Source organism: Macaca nemestrina, chromosome 12 (assembly GCF_043159975.1).
Source record: "Macaca nemestrina isolate mMacNem1 chromosome 12, mMacNem.hap1, whole genome shotgun sequence".
NCBI lineage: Eukaryota > Metazoa > Chordata > Mammalia > Primates > Cercopithecidae > Macaca > Macaca nemestrina.
The window spans coordinates 111,174,197-111,189,107 of NC_092136.1; the positions used below are offsets into that span (position 1 = coordinate 111,174,197).

The 14,911-nt window shown below is 42.5% G+C and overlaps 1 protein-coding gene and 1 long non-coding RNA gene across 2 annotated transcripts in view; one reads left to right on the forward strand and one right to left on the reverse strand.

The window, feature by feature from the left end:
• Positions 1-3,802, reverse strand: part of LOC105493634 (uncharacterized) — a 313,017-nt gene extending 309,215 nt beyond the window's left edge. Inside the window, exons 1-2 of the long non-coding RNA XR_011611054.1 lie at positions 2,842-3,802; positions 1,102-1,274 (exon numbers count right to left, since the gene is read on the reverse strand). This is a non-coding gene — a long non-coding RNA (uncharacterized lncRNA). The remainder of the gene's footprint in view (positions 1-1,101; positions 1,275-2,841) is intronic.
• POU2AF2 (POU class 2 homeobox associating factor 2) overlaps positions 1-6,114 on the forward strand; it is a 30,203-nt gene extending 24,089 nt beyond the window's left edge. Inside the window, exons 2-4 of the mRNA XM_011761446.3 lie at positions 1,109-1,151; positions 3,799-4,100; positions 5,375-6,114. Of these exons, the coding sequence (XP_011759748.2) occupies positions 1,145-1,151; positions 3,799-4,100; positions 5,375-5,776 (711 nt within the window). The 5' untranslated portion in view covers positions 1,109-1,144 and the 3' untranslated portion in view covers positions 5,777-6,114. The remainder of the gene's footprint in view (positions 1-1,108; positions 1,152-3,798; positions 4,101-5,374) is intronic.
• The last annotated feature ends 8,797 nt before the right edge of the window (positions 6,115-14,911 follow it).

The following is a 14,911-nucleotide window of genomic DNA, read 5'->3' on the forward strand; positions in this document are numbered from 1 at the left end:
TGCTGAAGCCCAACACTAAGTGTATGTGTGTATGCACATACACACATACAGTAGGCGCCCCTTAGCCATGGTTTCCCTTTCTGAGGTTTCAGCTACTCATGGTTAACTGCAGTCTGAACACACTAAATGCAGACCTCTAGATATAAACAATTCCTAAATCTTAAATGGCATGCCTTTCTCAGTGGTGTGATGAAATTTCATTCAGTCCCACTCCATGCTGCCCAGGACTTGAATCCTACCTTTGTCCAGCCAATCCACACTGTCTACACCACCTGCCCATTAGTGTCTCAGTAGCCAACTCAATGATTGGATCACCTGTCACTGTATGGCAGTGCTTGTGTTCAAGTCACCCTTATTGTATTGCATAATGGCCCTAAAGCACAAGAGTAGCGATGCTGGCAATTTAGATATGCCAAGAAGCCAGAATGTGCTCCCTTTAAATGAAAAGGTAAACGTTCTCAACTTAATAAGGAAAGAAAAACAAATGTATGCTGAGGTCAGACATCGGTATGGTAAGAACAAATCTTCTGTCTATGAAATTGTGAAGAACGAAAAAGAAATTCATGATAGTTTTGCTGTTGCACCTCGAACTGCAAAACTGTGGCCACAGTGCATGATAAATTCTTAGCTAAGATGGAAAAGGCATTGAGTTTGTGGGTGGAGGACATGAACAGAAACGTGTTCCGACTGACGGCAATCAGGTGTGGTACTATCCTCAGTTTTAGGAACCCACTGAGGAGTCTTGGAATATATCCCTCGAGGGTAAGGGGAGGCTACTGCATATGCATATATATAGTCACTTAATATATATTTGATGAGGGAATGTTAACTGGAACAGTAGAAAATGGAGGATAAATTATTCCATTTTATCCAGTCAGTGCTTTCTGGCATGTTTATCAAAATGTAAAAGTGTGGTTTCTCTTTGTCCCTTGTAAAACTTTGTTCTATGGTACTTGAATTCTTATTCTCAGTTGACCTAAGGGTCAACCCAACTCCCCAGATAATATTTCTGAATATCATAAAACCAAGTTTATAAGGGGTAGTCCTAATTTTTATTAAAGTCAAACTTACGACTAAAGAAAACATGTGAATTCTGTTTACCTTCCAGGGCAGCGTCAGCTCCTCTCAGTCTCCATTTGTGCAGATGCCAGGTGAGTACTTCAATTCAATAAGCAATTATTCCCTTTGGAATTTAAATCAAGCATCTGGGCTTCCATTCTTTCATAACGACCTTACAGCACTTCCAAAACTCTGCTCCTTTAAAATAGTTTTGCCTAAAATACAAAATCAGCAAAGAACAGAACTCATTCATTCAGTCATTTCTGAATTTAAAATTCATTTTGTCTTGAAAGCAGCCCTTTGATCCCAAGCTTTTGGGGCAAAGGCAATATAAATTATGCCCTTGATACAGTTTTAAAATGTCTAAAGTTCTGACACCATGATCTGAGAGATGAGGCATCTGCTTTCAAACAGAAAGAGGAAAGCGGCCTGCGAGCAGAGGGAGCCAGGAACTTGGTTCAGCATTTTGAATTCATTTCAATGCCTGTGTCTCATTAAATACTCCTGTGGGGATGTAAAAAGGGAATTCCTAATAATAGTGTTGGACATTCTCATATACACACACACACACAGGCAAAGACAATCTCATCTAGTTCAACTCAGAAGCGGCACAGTCCCTAATAGTTTTATCACCTTCAAAGCTGGAGAAGGGAAAGGAATAAGAGCAATGGAGGATCCCGAATATTTAAATGCCTGTATGTTGTTTCCCAATCATATATACTGCCATTGAAATTTGGTTGCATCTCCTGCCTTCTACAGAAAAAAAAAAAAAAAACCAATTCTATAGCTTCTCTTTATCTAGAAATTATCCTTTCTCTTTGTACAGAGAAAATCCATGCTAAGAGAGCAGATGCTTTTTTCTTTGTGGTTGTTTTGATTTGGAAATTGGGAGTATAGATGAGAGCCTGGAAACCTTGTTTTCATATTCTCAACCTTAACCACTCTCATAAACATAAATTCATTGTATGAAACAGAACCTTATATTAAGGTTCAGTTGCACAGATTTTTTTCCCAGGGAAGTATGCTTATAATGAAAACCCTAACTGCAGTTTTCAAATGCATGAGCAGGTTAGAAGTTATAGAAGGTAAGAGGAAAGTGAAGTGAGTAGAATCGTGCTATAGGTTTTGATGGGGAATTTTGATTTCTTCTTCTGGATGAATAAATTCACATGCCATTCTTGAACACAATGTTATACTACTAGGTTTAAAGAAAATGTATAAGGCATGAGCTCTGCCCCCTTGGGCTTGCAGGTTGGCTGGAAAGATCATTGTGACTCAGGTGAAAGAGGAATGAGCATAATATAAAGTTCCACGTCCTGTGGAATGGGCTGGAATTCTGGGTCTATAGAGTCAGAAGCTCAGAAGTGGTCTGCTGTGGTTGGGGTAAGGTAAGAAAGACAGGCACTTACATCTTTTGCCAAGCTCAGCCTTTTTGTGACCTGTGACCTAACGGTGTTAGTGTTAGCATTAGATCACACCCAAGGCCAGCTGGAACAATTAAACCATAAGTTTTATAGACCTCAAGTCTATGCCCTCAAACATGTTCTGAATGATCATGTGTTTTCTGCTACAACTGAGCTATTGTTGAGCAAACACATCTTTTTCTTTGGAAACCATTTCACTGCTGCGTTTACCTTAAATGAAGCTCTTATCAGTTTCTGTCCCTCCCTCTCTCCACCAACGGAAAATTTTATTTATTTATTTTTTTGAGACGGACTCTCGCTCTGTCACCCAGACTGAAGTGCAGTGGTGCCATCCCGGTTCACTGCAACCTCCACCTACCTCCCGGTTCAAGCGACTCTCCTGCCTCAGCCTCCCGAGTAGCCGGGACTCCAGTAGCTGAGATAACAGGCACGGTGGCCCAGCTGATAAGTATTGTTTTTAGTAGAGACACGGTTTCACCATGTTGACCAGGATGGTCTCAATCTCTTGACCTCGTGATCCGCCAGCCTCGGCCTCCCAAAGTGCCGGGATTACTGGCGTGAGCCACCGCTCCCGGCCCACCAACAGACACTTCCTGTACCAGGCACTGTCTTCCTAAACTTGCAGGGCCCTGGTGAGTTGAGGGAAGGAATCCGTGAGGCCACAAGAGGGCAGCAAATAACATGAAACTCATCAAAGCCCTGCAACTACAGGCCTCTAAAACTGGCTTCTGTGTAGCCATCTAACCCTTTTAAAGCAAGTCATTTATTGATGTCTGCCAGGTGTGCGACCCAGTGTAAGGTCAATGTGCGAAGAATTAAAGACAGAGTACAGCCTGCCTCTGATTTGAGGTGGGGTTACATGTGTCACCTTATCCAGAGATAGTGATCTCAGATAACAGGCCAGGAGCAGCCTCTTGTTAACAGTTCTATGTATATGGAGAGGTAGCTCCGATGTTGTGAAAAAGATGCTTCCTTGGTTAAAATGTGAATGCCAAGAGACTCTTTTATTTCTCTCTTCCTAGCACAGCCCTGGGGCACCTGGAAGGTACTCAGTAAGTGTGAATGAACGAACAGATACCGTACTGTCTAAAATGAACTCACCCCTAAAGGCGATAATGTTTTCAAACATCAGTTATTTGGGCTAATGCAGGAATATTTCACGCTTTTCAAGACATTTCTCTATTTCCATGTTAGCGCTGGAGTCAGGCACGCGTTAGTAACATCATTTTCCAGGCAGAGACTCAGCTGCAACTGAGGCCTTGACTGCCCTGGGTGGGAGGAACTTTCTGCCCATGTGTTTTTCATTTGGCAACAGGTTCGCCGGTCACGTCAGGTTACTACGGTGTCAGAAGATCTTTCTTATCTGACTCAGACTTCCACAACAGTAAACAGTTTTCAAATGACGTCTACACCTCCAGCGTGGGGAAGCCGTTTCCCTGTGAGTCCTCCGCAGGGCAGAGCCATGCGGCCCTCCTGGAGCCCTATTTCCCCCCGGAGCCCTATGGAGACTACCGGCCTCCAGCGCTGACGCCCAACGCGGGCTCTCTGTTCAGCGCCTCGACCCTGCTGCCGCTCCTGCCGCCGCCCTTCCCCGGAGACCCCACTCACTTCCTGTTTGTGAGTATGCAGAGGCCTCCTGTGAGGGAGTAAAAGAGGGGCGAGGCTCACCCTCTGGCCCAGCTGCTGTGCTTGGCATCCAGGTTGAAGCCAGGTCTGGCACTCCCTGGAGACTCCTGAGGCTGCTTTGCAGCTGCCTGGAGACGCCAGGACACCCTCTGAGGGAGCCTTGTTCAAGCATCCCTGTTAGCCATGACAGCCAGGAGGGTCTAAGCAGGGCTTGAAACCGGGAGGAATGTACAGCAGGATTTATATCCATTTTGTTAATGCTCTGCGGATACTGTCTGATGTTCCCCCACCCTGTTAGTGCCAGTCATTATCATTCCTGCAGCCCCTAAGGAAGGAACACTGAAGCTGCATCTCAGACCTGCTAGGCAGTAATGAGATGGCTGCTAATCTCCCAAGGAGGGTACATAGGGCTCCTCTTTCTTTCCAAGTCCCCTGCCTCCCCTTCCCCACATTTTTAGCCTAAAAATCCTTGTTCTCTCTCAATCCTTCCAAACAGGTGAGTTCATAAAGATCTGAAGAATGCTAATGCTCATAGAGAATCATAAAGGTTTCTACCACAAAGGAATGAATCTCTAAAGACAGCATTTTAGACAAAAGGGAGAGAATGAGAATTCACATTATTAAGTATATTCTGTGCCAGAAAATGTGATGTGTTCATTCAATACTTGCAACAACTCAGGATATATTTATGAAAGCCCCATTTTACAGATGAGCAATGTTGGGCTCAGAGTCAAGAGGAGCCATGAATGAATCCAAATCTTTCTAGCTCCAAACTTAAGGGATTCCTACCTCTTTCCTCCTGCCTTACTGAGGACAGAGTGGGCTTCTTAGTCCCCTCCAAAGCTCACCATGGAGTTGAAGGTCTACTGCAAGGAGTGGGCCAAGCGCTGACCTTCCCCACTGTATAAAGGGCATTCTAGGACCCAGACTAATGGGAGACCCAAAAAGAATCCAAGCAGCGTGCATTGTACACAGTAAAATGTTGCGTGGATGTGCATTTTATTAGTCTCACATTTCACTCATTTAATGTTGTCTTCCGGGAAAAGGAATCTCAATATCTATAGCAAATCTAATTCTAGAGTAGGAAGGGAGGAAAACTTTACTGCTAGTGTCAAAAGCCAGAGAGAAGAGCAGCCTGAGAGCCAGGCTTCAGACAGCAGAGAGAGGGGATGAAGGCTGCCCTGAGGTCACAGTCTGGCAGCACACAATGTATCATCAGAGTGTCACCTAGAGAATCACCTCTGTGGCCTTTCCATTCTCCTCAGAGGGACTCATGGGAGCAGACGTTGCCTGACGGTCTCAGCCAGCCCGACCCTGTGTCTGCCGATGCCCTGCAGACCTTGCCACCCAGCACGAGTTGCCTCTCCCAGCTTGAGTCTGGGAGCACCGCCCAGCACAGGGGCTCCAGCTGGGGGACCTCCCTGGCTGGGGCTCAGTCCTACTCGCTGCATGCTCTGGAAGATCTGCACCACACTCCGGGGTACCCCACCCCACCTCCTTACCCCTTCACCCCTTTCATGACGGTGTCAAACGACCTACCACCCAAGGTGGGGCCACTCTCCCCAGATGAGGAAGCAGACACCTGTTCCCTCCATGACCCTTCCCCTTGGGCGAAAGAAGATGGGAGCATCGCCTGGGGGTCATATGAATGCCGCAGAGCTTATTGAGGGGGAGGGCCAAAGGACTTCTGGGTTTTTCTTCAACTTGAGGTGTATTCCGAAGATTGTTTTAGGTGTGTCAGCTCATTCAGGACTGGATCTTCAGAATAAGCCACAATGCCGCCCTTTGTTAGTGGACGAGGGCATTTATTTGTAATCTTCTCCACCGTAGCCCCACTGAAATAAAACAGAACGTTAATTAAATGTATCACAGACCGTATTCTAGTAAGAGGTCTTTTTGGAACTGTTGTAATCCATTACGTTCTGAATCTTCTGTTATCTTTGAAGTATCATTTTTGGCACTGATTTTTTTTTCCTAAATTACATTAAAAAGTTTATGCAGATCATAAAAAATACCGATTTTCCTGTCAAATGTTTCTTAGTTATAAACTATGTGTATTCTTCAGTAAAAGACACTAGATAGGCTATAATATAGATATGAACACATAAAACAAAACTCGTTCTATAGCATGTGACTTGAAAGAGTGAAGTGTTTTATATACATATATTTATGCCTTATTATAGTGATTTGTAAAAGCCCAGTTAAAAAAAAAAAGGCACAATCTATAAATATGTTATTGTCCATAAAATAGGATGAGATCAGGAGACTACAGCTTTGTAAATAACAAAGTTATTTTTTGAGTCTATCCTAAAGCCCAGGATGTCCCCAAATTAGTTCAATCCAAAAAAGTCCAAAAATTTTATTTGATCAATCATGGCCTTAATTAAACCAGACATTGTCTCTCTGATGGAGTAAACCTACAGTTATCAGCATGAATGAGTAAAATAGGCATTCTGTAATCAAATGGAAATTTATGCTTTTTTTTTTTTATTTTTGAGACAGGGTCTCACTGTCACCCAGACTGGAGTGTAGTGGTGCAATCATGGCTCACTGCAGCCTCAACCTCCTGGGCTCAAGCAATCCTCCTACCTCAGCCTCCCAAGTAGCTGGGACCCAGGTGTATGCCACCATGCCCAGCTAGTGTTTTCATTTTTTACTTTTTTTTTTTTTTTTTTTTTTTTAGTTTTTGTAGAGACAATGTCTTACTATGTTGCCCAGGCTGGTCTCGAATTCTTGACTTCAATCTATCCACCCACCATGACCTCCCAAAGTGTTAGGATTACAGGTGTGAGCCACCACAACCAACCAAACTCATACCTTTTAAAGAAAATACAGAAAATAGGACTAAGCTGTTTGCAAGAAACAGACCACAAAACACCAAGAAGCAAAGGGGCTTTGGAGAAGGACATATCACCACGTGATCGCCTTCTCCAAAGAGAAGGACATATCATGCCAATAGCCAATAGCTTGACAAACAGCCAATAGCTTGACAAACAGTACCTCCTATTTGGTGGCTTACTGGTTGGAAATGTACAGCTCTTACTATGTGTCAATGAAGATATTGACATCTGAAGCATGAATCTGTCCACATTTGATTGGTGTGGGTGCCTTTACTAATTGGGTTCCCAGCATAATTCCAGCATGCCTATCTGTGGCCAAGCTCATCATACATGCCGGGTATACACTGAGACTTTGCAGATGCATGAGTGGAGGCTCCCGGGTTGTACCTGCACCCTTCTTCCAAGGTTCCTACCACCTGTCTTTCTGCACTTCATTCTCATATCTTTTCCACCCTCTGGTCCCTCCTGATCCAATGCCATTTCTCTCCATCTTCTGGAGGCCAAGGCCTTCATTTTCCCTCTCGTTGCCCAAAGCCCCTGAACACAATGTCCATCACATCCTCTGTGACTGTCCCATACTCTACCTCAGCAAGGTAGAAGCCCAGACATTCCAATAAGGGGATTAATTCACACTTACAAGCAAATAATTTATATTCCTTTTTTTCCAGGCCTTCAGGGTATTTTCTGGTTAAGCAAACACTCTTCTAGTTTATAGAGTGCCACCAGAAATGCTTGGGTAGTGAGCTTTCCTTCACCTCATCCTTTCGGCTCCCTCCAGGCAGAGCATTCTTCAGGGAACAGATCAAGAGTGAACGCATGGGGCCCTCTACTCCTAGGCAGCACTGCCAGGACCCCTGCCCCACTTCCTTCCCCTCCACCAGCTCCTTTGGGCAGCCTGAACTTTGCTTTGCTTAGTGCTTGCTCTTCATTGAAAAGTGGCAACGTTCACTGTGCAAGAAAGGAACTGTTCTTTCCTAAATCCAGCATGACTGCAACCTCAGTCCTGGTTCCCAATATGGCTGGCAGAACCATCTGTCACTCAGCAGTTACTGATACCTGAAGAGCAGGCCTGTGCATCAGAAATAAGACATGTGGCCCTCTCTGCAGGTATAGAGGTCTTCACAAGGGCCTCAGAGTCATTTTCCTAGATTGGCGTCATAAAGTTTAAAATAATTTGTCCTCTACTGCTTACCATTTGTTACTGGGTATCAATAACATGGTAATGGATGTGTAAATCATAAATATGGGTCCACATGACTTTAACTTTCATGTGATTTATGACACTGAATATTTTGCTTGTTCATGCGTTCCTTCATCTCCTAACAACTTGAAGATGCACTGGCTCTCAGACAAAGACAGCTCAACAACCAGACCTTGGAACAGAGGGAAATACAGGGAGCATGATGATGTTTACATTCTTCTTAAAACTTCCAATCCCTTTCATAGCATTTGACTAAATTAACTTATAAAAAAGAGACACACCCAGGCCCACGTATGCCTGCTAGTGTCCACTTCAGTTATCTAGTCTAAAAGGGGTCGGGGGAGTAGAGCTGGTGCTAATAATTCCAAATAATAAATGATCTTTAAGAATTCTGCTTAGTTTGACATGTGTCTCTGTATTACATATATTTTAATTTGATTCTGTTTTATTGTTCAAGGAATACTTTGTTAAAAGGTGAAATCAAGCTACAAAATTATGACAGGAAAATTAATTCTATTTCCTTATCCCATCCCATTTTTCTTTCAAGTACTCTGTTTTCTTTCCTTTCGTTCTTTCTTTCTTTCCTTTTTTTTTTTTTTTTTTTTTTTTTTTTTTTTTTTTTGAGACAGTCTCACTCTGTCACCCAGGCTGGAGGGTGGAGACCAGTGACACAATCTTGGCTCACTGCAACCTCCACCTCCCAGGTTCAAGCGATTCTCCTGCTTCAGCCACCTGAATAGCTGGGATTACAGGCATGTACCACCACACCTGGCTATTTTTTGTATTTTTAGTAGAGATGGGGTTTCGTCATGTTGGCCAGGCTGGTCTGGAACTCCGAGCCCCAAGTGGTCCGCCTATGTTGGCCTCCCAAAGTGCTGGGATTACAGGCGTGAGCCACCACACCCAGCCAATTTTCTACAACATGTGGGGACTAACCGCACCTTTTCATAACAATGCGTCATGCCAACATTCAAAAATAGGTGCATTCTTCCCTCCCTCACCTTCCTTAAACCTGCTCTTCACTGACTTACAACCTTCCCGAGAAAGTCAGAGAAAATTAAAGAGCTCCGGTTCAACACTCCATCTCTTTCAGGTCTTGTAAGGACACAGAATATATTTAAGATTTAAAGTAATCAGAGATGGTATGTCAATTTCAAACCACTAAAGAAAGCTGACTAGATGGTAATGCCAAAAAGAAATCGAGCACAATTTGCCCATGCAAAAGCTGCAATATAGACAATCATGCCATGAACCACACGCAGTATGTAGTTGAAGGCATTTGCATTCCTCTTACAATATTATACAAACCCCAAAAAGGGAGAGAAGAAAACTACATCTTTACCTCATTTATTTAATAAATGATTTCAAGTGATCATTATGACTTGCTATAGCTCGGTTAATAATACAATATCACGGTACTATTGGGGTAGGGGGAAAAGACAGAAGTACTCTAAAAGAAACTGCACAAAGGGAAAATAATTACTAATGCCAATAGTAAAATATACATTGACATACATATATACATATGTATACACATGTGTAAAAGTATTATAGTATCTTTGTGATCAGTTTTTCAATATTTAAATATCTAAATAGTATAGTCATAGGAATAAAACATCAGTTATATTTAAAGTACCAAAATAACGATTGATGTCTGAGGTTTAAGTCACATTACATTATAGTGATTCTACCAGCCACACCCAAATTATACTCTTTACTTAAGGCTCCATCATTGGGTTCTGTCTACAGTATCCTCTCTATGCAAAACAATGTTACACTGTTCATCTCACACACCATAGACTCTAGAGAAGTTAAGTGCAAAATCACATACTCTAGACAAAGAGTGGTTCTCCAGCTAAAGAGACTCATGGGGAGGACTAATGAATGGCTCACCTCTGTCCCAGCACCTGGCTCAGGGCCTAGAACATTGTAGACGCTCAGTAAATTTTTTTTAGATTGAACTAAAATTATACCATAAAGATGAATAACTTTCTAGCCCTTAGTTCTATGGGTGACAGCTATCTGAAACCAGTGTCTGAGAGGATTCTCACAATGTTTAGCATCTAACATTAGACATACTCTCTCCAAATTCAGACAGTAGGTGGATATTGGGCTTCAGTGGCAATATATTTAAGATGACTGGTTTAGTATTTTTAGATTTCTTTATGAAGTAAAATTACCGAAACTTTGAAATAGCACAGAAAAAATGTTGATATATTCATTTACTATATACATGTACTATGATCTGTTGCTAAGAAATCTTATAAATAAAAGTTATTCAATGTTTGATCATTATCCCTGGTGTGATTAAAACAAGTATGATAAATAAATCAGGAACTAGAATCCTCAAAGGTCAAGCTAAATAAACATTAAAATCTTCTATAGTTATTTGCAAATGATGACATTATATTATATTTGATTTTTGATACGGAAGTATCCTCTGTCAAGGTGTGGCAGTTCATGATGCCTGTAATCCCAGCACTTTGGGAGGCCAAGGCAGGAGGTTTGCTCAAGCCCAGGAGGTCAAGGCTGCAGTGAACCATCATTGCACCACTGCACTCCAGCCTGGGAGACAGAGTGAGACCCTGTCTCAAAAAAGAAAAAAAAGAAATATCCTCTAATTATAACCTCTGATAAATTATATATGTGGATTTGCAATATGCAATGTCTTTGTTAGTACAATTTAAAAAAAGAAGAACAGTAAAAAATGTTAGAAGTTCCAAGAGGAAAAAAATGTAGACCAAACATACAATATCTAGGAATTAGCTCTTTTGGATTAGGAAAATTGATAGATGTCCCTGCTAAACTTCTCCCTAAGAAAATATCTTAAGAGGAGTAATCCAAAAGTTTTAGTGGTTTTAATAAGTTAATTTAGTCATAAATGAAAGATGACTCAACTGTTTTATTTCTTAAGCTTGATAATATAGTCATAGACTTTCATCATGGTATTCTTTATATGTTTTTGTATGCCTTAAATGTTACACAGTAAAAACATTTTAAGTAATAGAAGAGGAATTCTTCAAGCAGTGTGTGATGGTGTTTTTCTTAGTTAAAGGATGAATTATCAAATGCTTGCTCCCCATGGAAGCCTCTTAAGGAAAAGTTAAAACTTTGAATATGTCTTATGGGAAGAGACTAATGTAGCACAAATCATTAAAAAACCTTCACCTAATAGTCTTTCTGGTCATTGTCATATGGACCAAATGTTCACTCTAGGGCCCAAAAAGCATTTGTTTCCTGCATGTATTCAATCTTCTGGAACTTAGTATTTCCCACAAAGTTCGATAACAGTGTCCTAAAGTCAAGGCGACAAAAGAACTTTGCATTAATAAAGACAATTTTGAGCTGTAGTCAAATTTGGAGGGAATAAACTATCCCTTTTCCTTATACTGAAAGTCTTTTAATATGCATGTGCCTAAGTTGAATAAAATCTCCTACATTGTGGGGGGAACAATGTTCTGCAGTGTCATTTGCATACAAAAGACTGCCAAAATTTCTCAGTCAAAATATTCAGTTTAAAACTTTGAAAAGAAATCTAATCTATTCCCATCACTTTGGGTGCCAACTGGGTATAAGAAGGTCGAGGTCAAATACAGGATTTCTGAGGTCAAAGGCAAGGATGGTCAGAGATCTGAAAAACAGTGATATGTGAAGAGCTAGAGAAACTGAATGAGGAGTCTCAAAAAGAGAAGGCTTGGGGTGGAGATGGGATGGGCATAACTTCTTCAGGCTTAGTACTGGACCTGGTCAGAGTAGCTCATCAGTTTATGGTTGTTGAATGAATGAATGAATGAATGAACCAATTAATGAACTAAACAAACTCACAATAGAAAAGCAGCAGTACAGAAGTAGGAGAAAAGAATAATTGATAGCAGAAATCAAGGCTTACTTATTTTTGTACTCCTGGTACTTGATACTATGCCTAGGACATAGTTGGTGCCCAATTAATACACGATTGGATTATAGCGTAATCACGGACCACTACATTTAAAGCAGTCCAATAGTGGAACAGGCTGCCTCACAAATAGTGAGCTCTCATTTCCTCTACACAGATTCTACTATGGGCCAGGATCTCAGCCAAGCAATGGAGCCAGAGGCTGGACAGACACAAGCAGAGATTTTGGAAAAAGACACTGAGTCCCTCTCAGCACTTCAAAGATCCCTTCCAACACCCAAACATCAAAACCTTATGTTATATTGCCAAGCGAGGGTGCCTATGAATGCCTGTTGAAACCCCACAACAATTACTTCAGTCATTTATTAAAACCCCAAAGAGACTACCAGAACTTCAGGGCAAACATCCTAGGGGTAGCAATGCCCCCAGCAAGAGGGAAGAGTTCTCAGTCTAAGAGGCACAAACTGTAATCAGTGTAATTAACAGCTTACCCTCACTTCTAGTCAGGCGTTTCTTCAAGGTTCTAGAGTTTCCAGTCCTTACAGAACATTCTCAAGTCAGCAAGCTACACTGTCTTAGTCTCCTCGTACAAACTGATGGTAAAACAGATAGCACCCCAAAATATTTCCACATGCACAAACAACCTTGAAACGTGTGTTCGCATATCTTACAAGCAGGTATTTTTCCAATGCCATTCACAGCCTATTAGTGGGTCATTAAATTAACTTAGTGACTCCCAGCCAACATATATTTTCCATAAATAGGATGAAATGGAAAAGGTGGACTAGAATAGAAAATATCAGACTGCCTCACATACATAGGTATACATTGTTTCATGAAAAGTTTGTTTTAGAAATACAAATGTTGTTATAGATACACATGAACGTGTAAAATGGATTTCTTATTGTAGGTTAAAGTCCAAAAAGTTTAAAAGCTTCTGGTAGGAAAGATCAGGAAGACAACATCAATAGTTAAGAGCAAAGGCCGGGCGTGGTGGCTCACGCCTATAATCCCAGTACTTTGGGAGACCGAGGCAGGCAGATCACGAGGTCAAGAGATCGAGACCATCCTGGCCAACATGGTGAAACCTCCTCTCTACTAAAAATACAAAAATTAGCTCGGCGTGGTGGCACACGCCTGTAGTCCCAGCTACTCAGGAGGCTGAGGCAGGGGAATCACTTGAACCCGGGAGGCAGAGGTTGCAGTGAGCTGAGATCATGCCACTGCACTCCAGCCTGGTGACAGAGTGAGATTCTGTCTCAAAAAAAAAAAAAAAGCCAGGGCTTTGGAGTTAGACCTATCAAAGTCTGAATCCTAATTCTGCTACTGATATGTTCAATGATCTTGGCATGCCACTTATTCCTCTGAGCCTGTCCTCACCTGTGGAATGCAAATGCTATACAATATAGCACCTAATGTCCAGTAAACAATAATGGGTCTCCTGTGAAGTCCCCTATGAAGAACAGCCAATGCAGTGGGAACCTGGGGTCTCAGGGTTGCTCTGGGCCTGATCATCCACTCAGATCTGTAAGGAGGATTCTCAGGATCCATTTAGAAAGATTCTCCCTTACTTCCACAAGCATGGCCTTTGGCTCTTAAATACCTGTGCTGGAGTTTTGTAATTATAGAAACAACAGGAACCAAAACTCATTAATGTCGGGCTACAAACCAGAGGGAAGCTTCTTTCTCAAACAGGGCTCAGGCCTAGACAAATCCAGTTTTCCGAAATTGCTAGCCCGCAACAGCACTGAGATGGCCATCCCAGAAACAAGGTCAACACAGAAGCACCCAGACAGGCTGCTGGAGGTTGGGACAAAGAGATCCTTGCTGTCCCTACAGATCTCCTGACTTCCAAGGAGCTCCCCTCATACCCAGCCTGGCCTGCCTTCTCTACAGGGTAGCCGATCGTCAGCATCATCTTCAATGGTGTTGCCAAGAGCACTCAATGCTCCTGACATCCCTGTCCATCTCCACATGAGAGGAGAGGTTAGGAAGGAGATGAAGCCTGAAAGCCTTGGGAGGACAGCCCAGCACAGGGGAACACAGACACACGTGAAGCCAGGGAGTAAACCAGTAGGGCAGACAAGAAATGGAAGAAAGTAGCGACAGGAAGAGAGACAAAGAAATATGGAAAGAAATAAACAATAATGCAACAACAAAAAAAGAGAAGGTTTTTAAAAGCAAACCAAAAAATAAGAGTATAACAAAAAGGAGGAGAGCAGCAAAGAAAAGAAGTAATGGAAGAAGCTATGAGGACAAGAGACCATCCCTAGATTCCAAGCTGCTTGGTTCACTGTTCCTTCAGAGGGGGTGATGCCCAGGCACAGTGGGGAAGAAGGTATGCAGGGAGGGGAGGTGCTATCTCCATTCCCACTGTCCTTCCCCTCCTCAGGACTGGTCCATCAGGGAAACCAAGGACACAGGCTCAGGGGCATTTGTAGAAAGAAGCTCCGGAAGTTGTCAGATTTCAATACATCCATCCTGCCCTCTAGTGCCAGGTGCCACCTCAGGTGTTCCCAGGCCTGCTCCTCTCCCCTAGAGATGTGGCTTCAGCTGCCAAGCAATTCCTATCAGTCTCATCATTCTCAGGTGTCTTTTCCCTAAGCTCTGTGTGCTTCCCTCTGTACTTGACACTTTTGGGGGCACCCCAATCTTTTTCTAGAGGCATTTGGGGCTAAACTACACTTTTTGCATTTCTGAGAACTCAGAGAACAAAGAGCAGAGGCCTAAAAACCATGGCCTGGTCTGGAATCCTGTAAATATCTTGGTTATTTGCAAAGGGAATCCCACCGTGCCTCTCTGTCTTCTCTTGCTGTCCCCTTCTGTGGAGGGAGTGGGTGGCTATGAGAGGACTTGGCCTGGCACC